This window comes from Centroberyx gerrardi, chromosome 13 (assembly GCF_048128805.1).
Source record: "Centroberyx gerrardi isolate f3 chromosome 13, fCenGer3.hap1.cur.20231027, whole genome shotgun sequence".
Lineage (NCBI taxonomy): Eukaryota > Metazoa > Chordata > Actinopteri > Beryciformes > Berycidae > Centroberyx > Centroberyx gerrardi.
Window position 1 is genome coordinate 11,951,470 of NC_136009.1, and position 16,930 is coordinate 11,968,399.

Genomic DNA, 16,930 nt, shown 5'->3' on the forward strand with positions numbered 1-16,930 from the left:
ACTGAGGTCCTTTTGGCTTTGTGCTGCAATGTGCAACTGATTTTCTGATTTCCACTCCACTGTGGGACAGCTGATATCCTGACCCAGTGTCAACCACAATATTAGAGATTTGCAAACGCCCTTATTTTCCTCTTACAAATCACAATGCATTACAGCTGTCAGACTCAATTATGTGAAGTGCTCTCGAGAAAATGTATTAATCAACATATCACAAAAAATCATACCAGGGTCAATTGGTTGCTGAAATCTTCTCTATTACTGTGAGAGCTGTTGTCTGGGGTGAAATGTGAGAGGGAATCAGACCTTTGGGACAACGTGCTTGGTTTCACTGTGAAACACAAGATCAATCCATCAGAAACGTAACTGAATCCAATCCAAAGTCTATTCAAATCAGTTGTTCAGCCCATGTATATGAGGCATTTGGTCATTCTGATGTGAAAATCCGCACCTTTACAAACAAGGTATGTCAGCAGAAGTAACCAACAACATGAAAACTGAATCTTGGCAATAAATAGATATTCATCTACAATATAGAGTTCATAAAAACAGCTCTCATATGAAGCAATAATAAATAAATAATTTATCAGAAATAAATATATTTTCCTATTATACAGTAATGCATGAGGATGCATGGCATCCATTTGGTTGAGTTCACCTGAACATAGAATGTCATGTCCCTGTTTTTTTGTGAAGTGAAAAAATGTATATTGAACTTTTTGGGAAGAGTCGGCCTCCTTGTGATTGTAACAGTAAGACATCCAGTCAGTCACGTTTTTTTTTTTGTCTGAGTCACAATACAAACACGTCTGTCCTGTAACTGAATCATTCCCATACGTTTCTTGAGCCGAAATAGACTTACTCATATAAAAGTAAAACAGTCATATTCCATCTTAGAGTCTCTTCTATGAGTAATAACCGACCTATATTAGTAACCATTTATTCAGCTGACAACAATTCATCCTTCGAAGAGGCAACAGTAAATCCAAACTGTGATCTCTTGACGACCTTTCCTCCAGTCTTTGATTTTTTGACCTTTGCCCTCAACAAGCCAGTCACACCCAGCCCGCTTCCTCCTCAACAGGAAAGACACCGCAGGAAGAGAGCAAGTGGCCTCCATCCCTTCCTCTCCATGCCCTCCCTGATGGGACGCCTGCTCCTCCCTGTACTGTCCGGGCCCCGCTCCGTGTGTGTCATAGCGCCCCCCTGTGGCCCTCCCACGCATCCAGGCCTTCTTCAACACCGAGCCTCTTCTTCACTCTTCTCTATTCAGGACGAGTGACAGCCGCCCTCCCCTCTTCGTCACCCTCTCCCTCGTTCGTGCGGTCGTTCAGCCCATGCACATGCAGCTGGCGGCAGACAGCGACTGGATGGTCTTCCACTTGGTCTGGGCGTCCATGAAGGAGACCGGCTCGTACCGGTCGGGCCGGCAGCAGGGGTGGCTGACCTTCCGGGCGGTGCGGCGGGGCAGCGACCCGTTCTCCAGCAGCGCCTTCAGCACCAGGTCGTAGTTGGTCCTGGAGGACTGGCAGGAGCCCACGCAGAACTTGAACAGCACGATCTCGTCTGAGTCTAACCCCAGGCCCAGGTCCCGAACCCGCATCTCCCTCTTCTCCACACGACAGTCCCTGCTGCTCTGCTTCGGCTGCCTGCTGTTTTTGCCTTTACCCTTTCTCTCTCCTTTTCCTCTCTCCTTCTCCCCCTCCTTTTCTTTCTTCTTCCTCTTCTTCTTCTTCTTCGGCGATCCCTTGGGTTGAGGTTCGGAGGGGTCGGAGGAGCGCGGGGAGCGCCCCACCCAGCGGCTACTGGGATGGTCGTCCGCCTCGTCCGTTACATAAGGGTCTGGAAGGGAAGAGGAAAGAGAGAGAGTGGTGGAGAGAGAGAGAGAGAGAGAGAGAGAGAGAGAGAGAAAATGGGAGTAAAGATTGGTGGAGATGAATCATGCAGTGGTTTTTATTTCTACCTCACTTTTAATTTAAAATGATCTATCACACTTTCACTCATATATGAATAGATCTGGATTACTGGGCTGTGAAGCAAATCCCCCAAATCTGTGAATGCTGTCTGAAAAACCAGATGTGCTGTAAATTATTCTTTAAAAAAGCTATTCTACCATGTAGAGCGTGCCAGGTGGAGTACGGGTCGCTGTCGTCCTGCTCCTCGTCCTGCACCACCTCTGGCAGGGTGACAGGGAGCTGCCGCTCCTCCTGGCCTCCCAGCAGCCCCACAGCGCGGCCCGAGTCTGGTCCCGCACCAGTCAGACCGCTGCGTGTTCCCATACGAGCTCCTTCCACCAGGGGCAGCAGAGACACCAACACCCACAGCAGCACCTATAGACGGAATTCACATGTGAGTCAGCTGAAGGTTTTTTTTTTTATACACAAATAGCAATAAATACACATTACACAAACACATACGTACATATGCAATTAACAATACCTCAATTCATATACCCTACTAGTCAAAAGTTTGGACACATTTTTCTTTATTTTTACTATTTTCCACATTTTAGAATAATAGTAAAGTAATAGTTAACTATGAAATATCACAAATGGAATTATGCACTGACCAAAAAAGTGTTAAACATCAAACAACTATCTTATATTTTAGATTCTTTAAAGTCGCCCTTTGCCTTGATGAAAGGCAAAGGCTTTGGAAAGAAATTCATACATAGGCATCAACTTCACTATTTATATTTGTCTAAAAAAACAAATTTCAAGCATTTAAGCATAAGCCTTTAGATCAAAATGGCTTTAAGATAATGAAAAACATAGTACATTCAATCAGTTGCCCAAACTTTTGACTGGTAGTGTAAATACATGTGTACACACATATACACATAAACACACACATACACACAAAAAAGGTAATTCTGTTTCTGTATTGAAATTGCTTGTAAATGCCTTCCAAAATCGAAATGTATATAAACTTGATCGATGCCACAATGATTTCCCCTTGGTATCATAATAAACCTTGTCAAGGAAATAACTTGAGAGTTCAATCCACCAATGAAATGATGATGGGGAACGAAGAGAAGCAAAATTTTGAGGAATTTCCTTGATTGACATTAATGCATGTTGAGCAAAATGGAAGGAGGCTGAGTGTTGATATCATGGAGCCAAGGATTGCTTTCTAAAACACCTGTTGGCACTGAGATGAGCGCTGTCCGCTGGCTTATGATTCAGCACCGATAGCCTCAGCACTGACATGGTTTTGGGAAAGCTCAGCTCTGGGCCTTGTGGGAATGGGCTTCATTAAAAATTTATATCTACCAATAATTCATCCTTTTGGCTTATAGTGGTCTGTCCAGCCGAGATGAAAAATGATATGGGTAGGTTATTTGCAGGAATAGTGATTTCATATAAGAAAGAGGATGAGAATAACGAGAAAAAGAAGACAAAGATGAACGAGGAGGAGGAGGAGGAGAAGAAGATGATGATGAAGGAGAAAGCAGAGGAGGAGAAGAAGGTTGCAGGATGGTGTGTTGGTTAGTAAGATTGATTGTGGCAAACCTTGGCCCTCGCCGACATTGCAGAGGTCGCGTCCTGTCTATCCTTCCTCCGAACCCTCCATCTGGTCCCACCTGGAGAGAGAGAGAGAGAGAGAGGGAGAGAGAGAGAGAGAGAGAGGTAGAGAGAGAAGATAAAGAGGAAGGTAAGAAGGTGAACAAGGCTTCACTCTGTCAATTCTCCTCCTCCCAGAACTCGCTTTGAAAAGGATAACATAAACTAAAGGCACAACATGCGGGCAACACGATATCTATACATTCACAATAGTGCAGATACTGTACAAAAACAGCCTCCTGGGCCCCTAAACAAGCCGACGTGTCACATAAATCACGTCCTCAATGCCCGAGGACAGCGTGTTTATTGTTGCTTCGGTAAAAAGACCAATGTTTGCTGCCAGCTAGTGTGGCTAGTGTTGGCTTGTCGGTTCATACATCCGTACAACGGCCCCAGTCCGGTAACAAAAGGCCGCCTCCGCGATATACCTGTCAAAGGCATTCTTTAGGGCTATCCCTGTGGCAGAGGTACAAGCAGGGGGAACCAGGCATAGCGAGAGCACTTCACGGAGGTCCCAGACAAAAACCACAGAGATGCAGAGCAGGTGATAAGAAGTGTTATGGATCGAGATGTTTATATACGTGCGGCGTGGAGGTTTGTGTTGGCTGTTGGAGCGCCAACACATCCCATAACCTGAGGTCACGAGGTTCCCCGCCGGGCCCCCAGACATGAGACTCCGTCGAGGGGTCAGGGCATCAGGCGCTCCAAAAATGTGAGTAGAAGAAGAAGAAGCTCCTCCACTGTGCATCTATCCTGCGTCAGTGCTATAACAGTTTCGCAGCAGAGCCCAAGTGGTGTGGAACAATGATGCAGCACAGTGGCAGCACACTTTGATGGATTTAAAGCATATAATTAAGTATATAAGTATATAAGTATAAGTACAAGTATATAATTCCCACTACATTAGGAGGTACGAGAAAAATACACAGAAAATGATTCTCAATGCAATGAATCAGTCTGAAATGTCAAAATCAAACCAAATCAATTCTGACATGAACAACAGCTTTATGAAGCATTCTGCCCACACGATACCTCAAAACCACTGAAACATAACATACAGTATATCATAACAAATGGCATATAATTCAGTTACCATAATTCCAGTGGGAAAGCAAACATCACAGTTACAGAAACAAACATCTGTCACCTCTAAGATGCCGGAGATAGCCTTGGCACTGAACTACAGCGAGACTGGATGCCAGTAGTAAGGTATGTAAACGTATACATGTAAGTATTTGTAGATCTCATAGGTATGTAATGTACCATGTTTATTTAACGGTCAAAGAAAATCACAATAATTCTATCGGTGCAATGAGATGGAAGACTGACAAGGTTACAGTTCACAGTGCGCGATAAGGTTTTGTTGATACGTCTCTGCAATCCTGCATATTTTAGCTCCAGCAATGCAGTTGAGGAAACAGGCAGAGAGAGAGAGAGAGACGTTGCACAAGCGGAGTTAGAAGGGAAGAGTTATAAACACTGAGGTGTGGGAGAGGGGAAGAGAGGACGAGAGGAGAGAGAGAGAGAGAGACAGAGAGAAATCGAGAAAACTGAGCATAATTCAGACAGATGGACACACCACCGCTGCAACCTAAAACCAAGCTTCAGCTCTCCATCTCCCTCTGTCTCTAAGCTGATTTAAAACCTAATAGCAATGTGAGGCGGGATGGTGGGGGGGGGGTGAGGGGTGCAGGGTGGGGGGGGGGGGGTCTTAGGCTGCAGCGTGCAGGCCTTCCTCCACAGATCCCCGGCGGGTCCCAGGAGAGGTGTCGTTCTGAGTCCTTAATGCCACAGCTGGGAGTGTTTAGCCCCTTTTAGCCCAGCGAGCCGGGAGTCTGTGCGGGCCCGTCGGCTGGTTCATTTCACCCCAGCACTCTGGAGCTGTTTACAACCCGACGCCTCCAGCCCTTTCAGGGGTGAGGAGGGGGTGGGGAAGGGGGGGGGGGGGGGGTGGAGGGGTTGAGAGAGGGAGAAAGCTAGGGGGACAGAGGTGGGACGGCGGGCTGCACTGGTCCTGAAGACCTCCAGACCTCAAGAGCTCCACAAACCTACTGCTTGTGTGTGTGTGTCTGTGATTCTGTGTCTAAGTATGTGTTTCTATGTGTGTTTAGAGAGCTGAGCATGTGTTTGTTCCTCATTTGGCTGATTAAAGCCTTTGGTTTGTCCATCAACCAGGACTTCTGCAGCAGGGAGAGCGGAGCTCTTGTCACCTCCCATTTGTGTTGTTGGTGCTCTGCGCTCCCCTTGTTGTTCGCAGTCAGTTAAGTGGGTTAAGAAAGAACAACCCGCGAGGCCAGAGCCTTGCTACTATTTCCACAGCCCATTCTCCTGCTGAACATGGCCATTCCAAATACAGTAAAAAGTTTAAGTACCGGGACAGACTGAATTTTGCATTTAAGATTTATGAGGCCAAAGAACAGGCTATCAGCTTTTGATTATAGAGCTTTAAAACGATGCTGCCAGCAATAAAAGGCCAACATCAGCTCACTCTCCCAGTATTCCCAGTATGCAGATGCTGTACATTGAGCAGCGATGTACACTAAAAAGGACTGAGGCTGAAACCAGAGAGGAGTTTGTTCAACATGCTCCATATCAAGTGTTTTTACTTATCACTGCCAGAGGTGACTGTTTCTTAGAGTTGCCAGAAATGACTGCTATCTATCCAGTTCTTTATCTGACTCTGATGCATTCCATTTTTCAAGAGTGAGCAGCCAGCACATGCAATCCAATTTCCACTCAAGGACAAATAAACTAACCATCTAATATCAATGCCATAATTCCCTATTCATTACTTACAGACATGTTATCCTCACTAATATATGATTATGATTGCTATTTCCAATGGAGACACACCTCCGCTAAGACGGGGATCTAGACGACATAACCTAAATGTGTTTCTGATTACTGTCAGTGATCTAGGTGGCTATACTGTTACATCCTCAGACCTGAGCTTCGCCTCCATGAAACCTCTCACAAAGTAAAGCTGTGGGCTCTCCCAGTGTTTCGCCCCCCGTCTCTAAAAGCCAAACTCTTCAGTGCCTTCCCCGATAATGGGCTCCCATTAGAGACGCTCTGTTCTCTGCTGTGTGTGTGTGTGTGTGTGTGTGTACGTGAGGTGCTCTGACCTCCAGCTTTAACCTGTCACTACCGCGGTGCACTGATTGCAGGAGCGAGGAGAAAAACAGAGTACAGTAAATCACCGCCGGCTCAATAAAAGACACCTGCAGTGAAAGAGGAGACGCAGGAGGGAGAGGCAGAACACCGGGAGAGTCGTCTGATCACTACCAGACACTGGGAAATCTGCGAAGGTCCAGAGAAGCCCAGGACGACCATGTCTTCTCTACATTCGTGTGCTCCGGACCGCTACATATGTACATCCACAGCAGTGTTAAAACTCATATGTCTTGTGATTTACGGTTATCTGTTTTGATGCCCAGTTTGTGGTGCACTGGTGTTGATAATGGTTTAAAGTCGTCTTGCCATAACTCACAAGGAGAAGTCTTGAGGGTCTTGAGGCGAGTGCTTGAACTCTTGCCTGCAGTTTGGTTTTTGTCCTTAGTTCATTTATATAATTTATAGACAAAAATGGATTTATGAAAATGGATTCATGTTTCATAGTTGTGTGTATACATGTATATATATATATGTGTGAATGTAATATTTCACTGCTCCATTATACCCAGATATGGACTCAATACTTTACACCTCAAACATATAAATGCTTTGTTGGTAACCGTCTTGCCCTCCCCCCTCCCCCCCCATGTTTTTGTGAAAATCAATAAAAAGTTGATCACAAAAAAAAAAAATGGATTCATGTTATGGATTGCTAATGTTAAGAAAATGCTCTTATTTTAAAAAGCTTTACCTGTCACTGACCTAGTGACTTGTGGGTAACTAATATGGCATCACAGGTGGCCAGTTAGACTGTTTAGGACGATGCCAGCACACAGTTTTTCAACTGCTTAAGCTGTAGTTCTATACTCATATCTGTGTAAATTTAAATTGCCCTTCTTTCTGAATCAACAACACCTTCACCAACCTGCCTGGGCCATTTGACATTTTGTCTACACTACATTCAACCATTGAACAAGGTAAATAAGTCTTCATTCATACAGGGAAAGGCATGTTGGAAACCCTCTATCATGGATATTTGGAAAATAATGTGGAAGATATGCAGCTGGAAGTCAAAATCCTCTTTGAATATGTTAACAGAACAAGCACCAGAAACGTAGACACTAACATGATAATGCAAATATGATCAGTCAAACCAGTCCTCCTCTTTATCATCTTTTTCATTTCCACAGAAGCTCCATATACATTATGTCTTTTTCCTCGTGTTAACTCATCCCTTGTGCTCTCTTCCCCTCTCTGACTCCACTGGTTCCACCCTTCAGCAGATGTGTGCAACTACAATATGTCTCAATCATGTAAGAGGCTGACAGGAAGAAGAGGTAGAGGAGGAGACAGAAAAAGAGAGAGAGAGGGAATAAGAGAAAGAATGAAAGATGCTGAGAAACTGAACGATAAGGGGAATGACCAACAGAATGAGAACAGGGAAAAGGAGCGGGAAAAAGAATAAGAGCGAAACAAAGAACTATTGAATGGAAATAATTGCAAGAAAACAAAAGGGGACGAGGGAGAGGGAGTGTGTGAGAGAGAATGATAGAAAGAGAATGAGAAAAAGAGAGGTGAGGATAAGAAAGATACAGGGAAGCGAGAGAACGAGAGAATGAAAGCGCAGAGAGAGAGAGAGAGAGAGAGAGAGAGAGAGAGAGAGAGAGAACTCAGTCAGTCTGTAATCCCATAATCCCTGGCAGGCAGGCAGGATGTAATTGCTCGTTAGTGCCAGTTTCCACTCTTTAGGAGGCCTGTCACCGGTGGAAAACCACAGAGCGCCGCCAAATGAGAAACAGATAGCAGGTCCCATGCCTCAGTTCAGATAGGTAGGTAGGCCCCCCACCACACACACACACACACACACACACACACACACACACACACACACACACACACACACATATTCACACACTTTCTCTCTCCCTCTTTCCCACACAGAAACACACACTCTCTTTCTGTCTCTCACACACAAACACAAAAGTATACACTCTCTCTCTCTCTCTCTCTCTCTCTCTCTCTCTCGCTCTCTCTCTCTCTCACACACACACACACACACACAGAGGGGGCAGGGGTAATCAGAGGTGTGGACACCGCAGAGCCGGGAGGAGATGGAGAGGAGAGGAGTGAATCTGGATGACCTCACCGCCTGGGTTTCTCTCACCAGGAGGTTTTATTAACTGACTGACAACAACTGGGACTGTAGCTGGCTGTAGCTGGGACTCTTCCAGGGGAATAACAGAAAGTATAGCATGAGAGGAAAAAAAAAAGAAAAAAGCGCAGTGGGCTGAGTGGAATCCGTCAGGCACAGGGTGACTGACTCTGAATAACATGGGCTGGGCTGGGTTTGACTCCAAGCTGTTGTTGCTGGCTTCTGTCTCCAAAACCGCTAGTATGGCAGAGACAGGTTCACAGGTTGACTCAACTCACCCACCACCTGGGTGATGCACAGCAGCCAGTTTGCGTCAGAACGCTCACCACACATCAGCTATCTCAGTGGAGAGTAGAGGACTGAAAGAGCCAATTAGGTAACGAGGGATGATCTGACGTCTTCTGATGATTATTTAACTCAAAAATCACATTGTGCAGGGTGAACTAGCCGTGGATTAGAGGGAACGGGTCCTGATTCAAGTTTATCCCATAGGGTTAGAGACTGCAGCCTGGACCTCATTAAAAGCACCTAGCTGAACTAAACACTACTGCTTGCCTGATGATAAACCTAAGTGATTTACTCCACTGACCCTGCACCCTGGGGTGCCAGCTTCTTTCCACACCAAAGAGAAGAGATCCGGAGAAAGCTGTCTAATGGTTCTTCAGTGGGATAAAAGAAGCACAGTGGAGTAAAATGTGTTTGAAGTACAGCAGCAGTGGATTAACACCCTCACACGTGCAGGTTTGAGTTTCTGCCCCTGCCAGAAGGTTCTGTGGAGAGTTACTGCGAGCCGTCAAACCAGCGGGATCGTAAGGTCAGAACAAGCACGATTTGCAAGGGACGTAAAAGTTTCATCGGTGACCGACACCTTAACCTGGAGCTGCAGCCCTGATGGCATTGTTAAGGAAGAGACAGAGAGAGGGAGAAGAAGTGAGGGAGAAAGAGAGACAGAGAGAGAGAGAGAGAGAGAGAGTGTGTCACAGACGAATTGTTAAAAGATGAATTTGTCATCATCCAAGCCACCAAACCCGTTTGACTGATATTGTAACTGTGAAACATCACTGCTGCTGGAGAGAGATGATGCTGCAGCAGAGCCACACAACAGAATGACATCTGTCTCTAAAATAACACTGTAAAGAGGAATTAACAGCATCATCCTCTGAATACCTTAATCATTAAATGACATTATGTTGATTTAGCTGATCAAGGTCACTGTTCCTCATTATTTCACAAGCAGAAATCGAGTGTCACACATTCTGAACCTGCTGAATGGTCTCAAAAACGTCACAATATTCTGATCGTACATCCCATTGTGTTATTTCCAAATTGTTTCTTTGTTCTTTTGCATGTCTTACTAATTACTATTTGTTTGATAAATTATTGTTGTTGTTGGTGGTGGCGGTGCAGACCGGTTGTCAGCTCCTACCAGGATCTCTGGCTTGTTACTGGTTGGTGACGGAACATGTGATTGTTGCCATCTATCTGTCATCAACAATTCATTAGGAGAATAGAAAAAACATATATACGGCTTTACAGTAGTTCATCAGTTAAACTGGTTTAGAGTCCTGCAATTATCCTGAGATAATTTATGTAGTAAACAGAGAACTGCGCTGGCATTGTGTCAGAAAGATACAAACACATGCATGCATGCATACATGCATTTTTACACAATATTAATAGAGTTAATATAAAGACTACAGACCAGTGTTTTGTTTAACTGTGTTGAATGAATCATCAACTGCATCAACTGCAAACAGAGAGAGAGAGAGGGAGGGAGAGGGAGAGAGCGAGAGAGAGGAAGAGAGGGAGAGAGAGAGAGAAAGGGAGAGACAAAGAGAAAGAGAGAGAGAGAGAGAGAGAGAGATAGGTTTCCCAGCGCTCCTTTATTCTAGTACAGTAAAGCACCATAATGAAACTGATGTAGGATTTTCCACATCAGCTGTAACTTCCACAATGTACAACGACCTCTGCAAGATTAAAGGTGCGGGGTCACTGGAAAGTTGGGCGCTAATTACCAGAAAAGCACAATTCAGCAGACTTCTAAGTGTCTTGTGACTCCTTCAAGGAAATTAGAGAGGACACCATCATCCACTACACCGGGCCTGCTTTCCCATGAGCATCTCAGCAGCGAGATAAAGACAATCCCAGATCCAGGATGCAGCACATCAGTCTGTATGTCCTCACCGCCTCTCTCTCTCTCTCTCTCTCTCTCTCTCTCTCTCTCTCTCTCTCCTCACTGTGTTTCTCACTAAGGCAATTCCCAGTGTCCCTGACCCTAATAATCCAAATTCCAGCCTGATTAAGATGGTTTTAAAAAGGAAGCCACACAGAGAGCGCTTGGGTGAGCCTCACCTTAAATGGGAACACATTTAGCAGCGTCGGAGCGATGATCAGAGGGTGGGATTTCACTCGCCAGCTTTATGTGGGGGACAGCAGCGCCTCACGAGCCCCCAAAGAGGACGGAGGGAAAGATTGGAGAGGGACAAAGAGAAATAGAAAACACAAACATTCAACGGATGACAGTTCTCTATTTCTCTCTCTTTCTCTTCCTCCACTTCCTGCCTCTTCCCTCTCAAACGCACGCTCTCTAACGCTGACACTGTGATATTTCCACCACACGATTCCTCCCTCACCTTTCACATATAACGACACACACACACACACACATAAATCCCGTCCGCCCGCCCCATCGCTCTTCCCTCACCATCCCCCCATCCTCTCGACCTTTCCTTGCTCCCATCTCATGTTGTTATTTCTTCAAATTAAGCCCACACTGGGCCGGAGTGCAGCCCTCAGAAAAGTGGTCATCAGTGACACACACACACACACACACACACACGCACATACACACACACACATTGGCCATTAGTGTGTCTTGTGTCTGGATGAACCAGCGCCCTCCAAAGTGTTTCCGTGTCGCCCGCTGCAGCCCCAGACAGCCTCAGTCTAATGACCTGGCCTGATAGTTCAAAGCGGCCCTCAGACGCCATGATTAATGAATCTGACCCGCTAATTTCAGAAGAATACAGCTTATTGAATCAGAAAAAGCACTCGCACACACAAAACACTGCACCGGGCTAGTTAACATTCTTCTCTATTTTGAGAAAAAGTGTTTTTTTATTTTCAAAGAGAGGGAGATCTTGCGATAAGGACAGGAGTTAGCTTTATGTTTCATCAGTGGTTCCAAAAGTATTAAGTGCCGCTTTGTTCTAAATGTAAGTTGTTTGAGCTCAAAGAAGCCAAACTGCTTGACGACAACAAACAATTCAAGATCAGAGAAATAATTCCGGCAGCATACTCAGACGAGATTGTCTCCTGCTACAAAGCGAGACCTGAAAAACAGAAGTAGCATGGGAAGCATTTGTCTGAAAGAATACATCTAACAAATTGAAATTCCTTTTTGTCAGATCATGCCTCCTTCAATTTGCCCTGAAGGAATCACTGTGGTTCGCCGCGTCCTCTAAGCACTTCCAGATTGAAGTTGCCCTGTGGCACTCCAGGTTGCATAATCAATCTCTCTCACTGCACACTCTCCATCAGGGCCGGGACAGAACAGGCAGAGTAGCATTACACACCGGGCCCGAGACGCATCTGACGCCGAGCCAGAGGATGCCATCCGCCTTTTAATGACTAACTCTCACTGAAGAAAGTTACACTCCAAGGCTTTAGCCCGAGTGAGGCTGCCTCATAAAAACCTATGAAGGTGGCAGAGAAGCCTGGTCCTGGAAACTTGCATCATCGGTGCTTAATCACATCAAGAAATCTCTGGGTGTCCAGGATTTATGGTGCAAGGAAAAACAAATTCAGTTCCTGGTTTTCTGAAAAAGTCGACTTTATTGGTACACAACTTTCTTGTTGTCATGTAATAAAGGCTTTCTGCCGAAACACGTTGTTTGTATATCAATAAAGACGTTTTGTTTTAGAACATCCATCGGTCTTCAAGAGCACAATTTGTTGTTGTTTTTTCTACATTTTTTTCCAATTCATGTCCTCAGTTGTAAGACGAGGTAGCGACAGCTTTGTTTTTGGTTAATTAGCTTGATAAATTTGAGGAGAAAGATGCAATCTCCCAGACAGGGGCGGACTTGGTGATTTGGGGGCCCTATGCAAAGGCAAGGCCCCCTGAATCCCAACTCTCTTGCTTTTTAATCCATCCTTTTTATATATATACTTGGGTAGCTTTGCTTATTTTATTTTTTTAACTTCTCTCTCAGCTACTGATGCAGTGGCAAGGAAAATGAGCTTAAAGTCAAGTGGCAAAATCTCACTAGAAGTTGAGACTATAGGGGGATGGGGTGGGGGGCATGACTCAAGATTGAAATAATTTATTGTCACCAAAAGAGGGATGTATTTCAATAAATACATTTATTTTAAATTGATTGAAAATAACTTTACATTAGTTCTATTCTTGTCTTTTGTGGGGCCCTCTGGCTGCGGGGGCCCAAGGCAGTCGCCTACAGTACCTTTGCCTCATGGTAAGACCGCCCCTGCTCCCAGAGAAACATTTGCTAAAGATTAGGGTCTTTATCCACAAAGTGCCTAATAGCAGGGATTATTAATTTCTTATTCTTTGAGGTAAAGCAGATCACTGGCCCTAAAAGTAGAAGCTTTGAGGACGAACACTACGGGTGCAAATCCATTCATCAGGATCCTTCCATATAACTGAATGGCAATAACGTTAACTTGCAGTGTCATTTTAATTACGAGTGTTTTCTACGGTCTCTTGGAGGAGCCTGGGTGCAGATGAACTACCTGAACCCCATGAATCTAAGAGGAGCGATGCAAAACAATATGAGAGCAAGAAGGAGTTAAGCCCATAACGCCGACAAACAGCACGCTAGTTCTCGTAAAAAAGCCCCATGCCAGTTAAAACAAACCAGACCACACATCGGGAGGCTGCTGCTAAAGAGAACAGGCCGCTCCGCTGTACCTGACCCTCGACAGGGCCGCCGACCTCGCGACCTTTGACCGGAGGAAGTGAAAGCTGCGGCGCTCTGACGGGGGAGTGCGACATGCCTGAGGTAGAGGCTCCGCTCTCATGTTCAACCTCTGACCAAACCTGAGATCTCAAAAGAACAACACAGCTAGGTTGTTTCATTACATGTTTTTAGGCGTTTAGCCGTAAAAAAGCCTGTTTGTGTGTGAGATGTCTCAGTTAAAGCCAAGCACACGCACTGAGATTCCTCAAGTGCAGCAGTGTAGCAGTTTTGAGACACAGAGAAGGACGTGGAGAAAGAGATCAAACGTCACAGCTTGGAGTGAAGCAGGATTCATCCCCATGTGTGTGAGTGCGCAGCCTTCATCCTGGCCTCAAACTGAGCCTCTATGTAATTTCAAGTCCTGTTTGTGTGCTTGTGCGTGCATATGTTCTCGTGCGTTAGTGAGTCACTGGGCCACTGAGTCACTGAGTGAGCAAGTAGAGAGAGTTAATCTATAAATAAGTGAGTCAGTGGTGGCGTGTAAGCATCATGTAGATTCTTCATCGCTGACTGGACAATCCTGGGAAAAACGCACACTTTGGGTGGAAAGTACTGCGGACACTGAGTTGGAAAACGGAACACACACACCTTGGAAACAGCAGCAAATGTTGAAAACTGAAAACTGCCAACGCATCGGCTCTGGACCCAGCGTCACAGGCGTCAATTAAAACCACAGTGAAGAAATTATCAGCATAGTTTCAACTGAGGCAGAGAGCAATTTGCTCGTCTTACAGCGTGTCAAACACTTATGAGACCACCTGAAGCTTAAAACACTTCATCTGATCCCCTCAGCGGTAATGGAGATCAGGGGAATGGATGCAGCTGTGTGTGTGTGTGTGTGTGTGTGTGTGAGAGAGAGAGTATGACCAACACTTTGATATTTAGATTTGCAGCCCACCACAGCAGAGGGTCACACTGGAAGACTTCCTGACTGCCACCGTTTCCTCTTCAGCAACGAGAACACACACACACACACACATGCACGCACGCACGCACACACACACACACACACACACATTACACCTTGATTTATGTATTTTTCCATTTGAGACTCGCATTTCCAGAGTGTGTAGCCTGTTTCAGACTTGACACATAAATCATAAAAATCACTTCATAAAAATACCAGGAACAAATCCCCCCCCCCCCGCCCCCCCACCCCGGACATTTCACAAACACTACCAATAAATAGAGCCAATAAAAACCGCGCAGAACAACACAATGTGGGTCGCGGTGACCCGGCAGTCAGGCAAAACAGCTGGCAGGTGCGAGCAGGGAGAGCTCGAGCTCAGCAACAGCTACTGATGTGAAAAGAAATCCGTGGAACATCAAACAGCCATTTCAATGTTGTCACAGCAAACATTAAGACAAGAGCCGTGACTAATGACGACTCGGGACTATCACTTATGCTTTCATAGCAACCCGGTGCCATATTGCGCAGAGGGAGACTAGAGGGATGCAGAGATATCCCACTAGATTCTTCAAGATGACTATGACTGAAAGCGGATGGGCATTTCTATTAGTCATCATCGGGTCTGATAGGTCTATGCAGTGCGGGGTAATTCAAAATGAATGGTGCGTTACCGGCTGTCCTGTGCGCATCCGTCCGGTCCAAGCGCGCACCGGCGAGGTCAGGAGAGCCGCTTGATCCTCGGCGGGTGCAGGTCATGTCTCTGGCTGTCCACACGCTGTGATGGGTTACTTTTTTTTTTTTTTTTTTTTTTTTTTTTAAAGACACATTATTCGTACGCTTCCAACTTCTCAGCGTAGGCTATTTCCTCCGAGGCTGAAGGAAACATGGAAAAATCCATCTAGAGGTGTTCTGGTGCAACGCGAAAGGCGCCTCCTCCCTGTTTTGCTCGGGCCAAAACGTTTCTGTCGCCGGTGTCCCGTCTGGGCTCCGTGCAAAGCCTCAGCACCCTGCACAGGAACAGAATGGGTAAATAGCAAATACAGACTGTTAAGCTGTGTGCTGATGAGAATATATACAGTACAAATATCCAATATATCAAGTCTGAATTTCTTAGAACCAGTGAACAAATGTGCCAATAGGCTGAGATCATATCGATTGTTTTCATTGCAAATCAAGTTGTTTTCATGATTTTCTTGAAGTGTCATTCTCTTGATGTTCTGACACTTTCTGCCTTGTTTCAAGATACTGACACTTGTTTCTAGAAAAATCCTGAACCCAGTGAAGCTCTATGGGAAATAAGTGAGATTTTCCCACTCCCACTGGCAAAATTCTTCACCTGCTTTAAGAAATGTAGCCTATATTTTAAGACTGAATACGAGACCAAATGACTTAAGAGGTCGAATTTGTAATAGTATGCAAAGCTATCCAGGACAGGAAAAATACGTTTTACAACTCTTATCTTTTACTGTTGTGAAGTAGAACTTGGCCTATATAAAATCTAATTCGGGAGGGGTTTTTATGTTTGGGGTTACATAAACTATGCAACACTGAATGAGAGAGAACGACCGACAGACAGCTAGAGACTGACAGACAGAACTGTCAAAATGTTTGTCCTAGAACTTCATTTAAATGAAGATCTGTCACTCGTGCTGCCTTTCTGTGGCTCACGTCTAAACATCGTTTGATGAAATAAAGCCAGTTTTTCAGGCATGACGTCCCCTCTCCTTACCTCCAGTAACCTGTTCAGTCTTGCCTCCAAAACAAACCTTGTTGTGGTTAATGAGTAAATAACACTGCGCGGAAGTCTCACAACATTGAAGTTAATCCACGGTTGATACAATATCAGAACCTCCCAAGAGAGACGGGGACTCCCTACCCGGTCCGCTGTTCACCTCATTTATAATGACGAAATCTCACTAAACTCTCTGTGTCATCTGGCCGTGAGCGAATCTGGATGTGAAGTTCAAACTGAAAATCGCGGTCCTGTCAGTCAAAACCTAAAACATTAAAACTCCGCGGGTCGCGCCTTTACGCAGCTACAGTCCGCATCTCCAAACGCTCCTCTTGTGTTTGTTAAACTCTCTCTTACTTGGGGAGTCAGGTATCCAGTTATCAAAGCCTCTGCCGCTCCGATGTCTTCTCAGGAGTCTACTACACAGCTACTAAACAATGTCTACAATGCCCCGCAGGACTGGAGGCTATGCGTAAAAACACC

At 45.3% G+C, this 16,930-nt stretch overlaps 1 protein-coding gene across 1 annotated transcript; it reads right to left on the reverse strand.

Annotated features, from left to right (window-relative positions):
* Positions 1-1,228: 1,228 nt before the first annotated feature.
* Positions 1,229-15,439, reverse strand: LOC139909269 (uncharacterized). The gene is made up of 4 exons (XM_071896282.2): positions 15,387-15,439; positions 3,510-3,580; positions 2,111-2,327; positions 1,229-1,839 (listed from the first exon to the last, which is right to left on the reverse strand). Exons 2-4 carry the CDS (start codon positions 3,525-3,527, stop codon positions 1,328-1,330), a joined length of 747 nt encoding a protein of 248 aa, XP_071752383.1. The 5' UTR covers positions 3,528-3,580; positions 15,387-15,439; the 3' UTR covers positions 1,229-1,327.
* Between the last annotated feature and the right edge of the window lie 1,491 nt (positions 15,440-16,930).

What these genes read in the sequence shown, in the direction of transcription:
- LOC139909269 (XM_071896282.2), bottom strand. An exon ending in CACCTGGCACGCTCTACATG is followed by an intron (nt 1,840 to 2,110) that starts GTAGAATAGCTT and finishes CTTCCCTTCCAG; the next exon opens with ACCCTTATGTAACGGACGAG.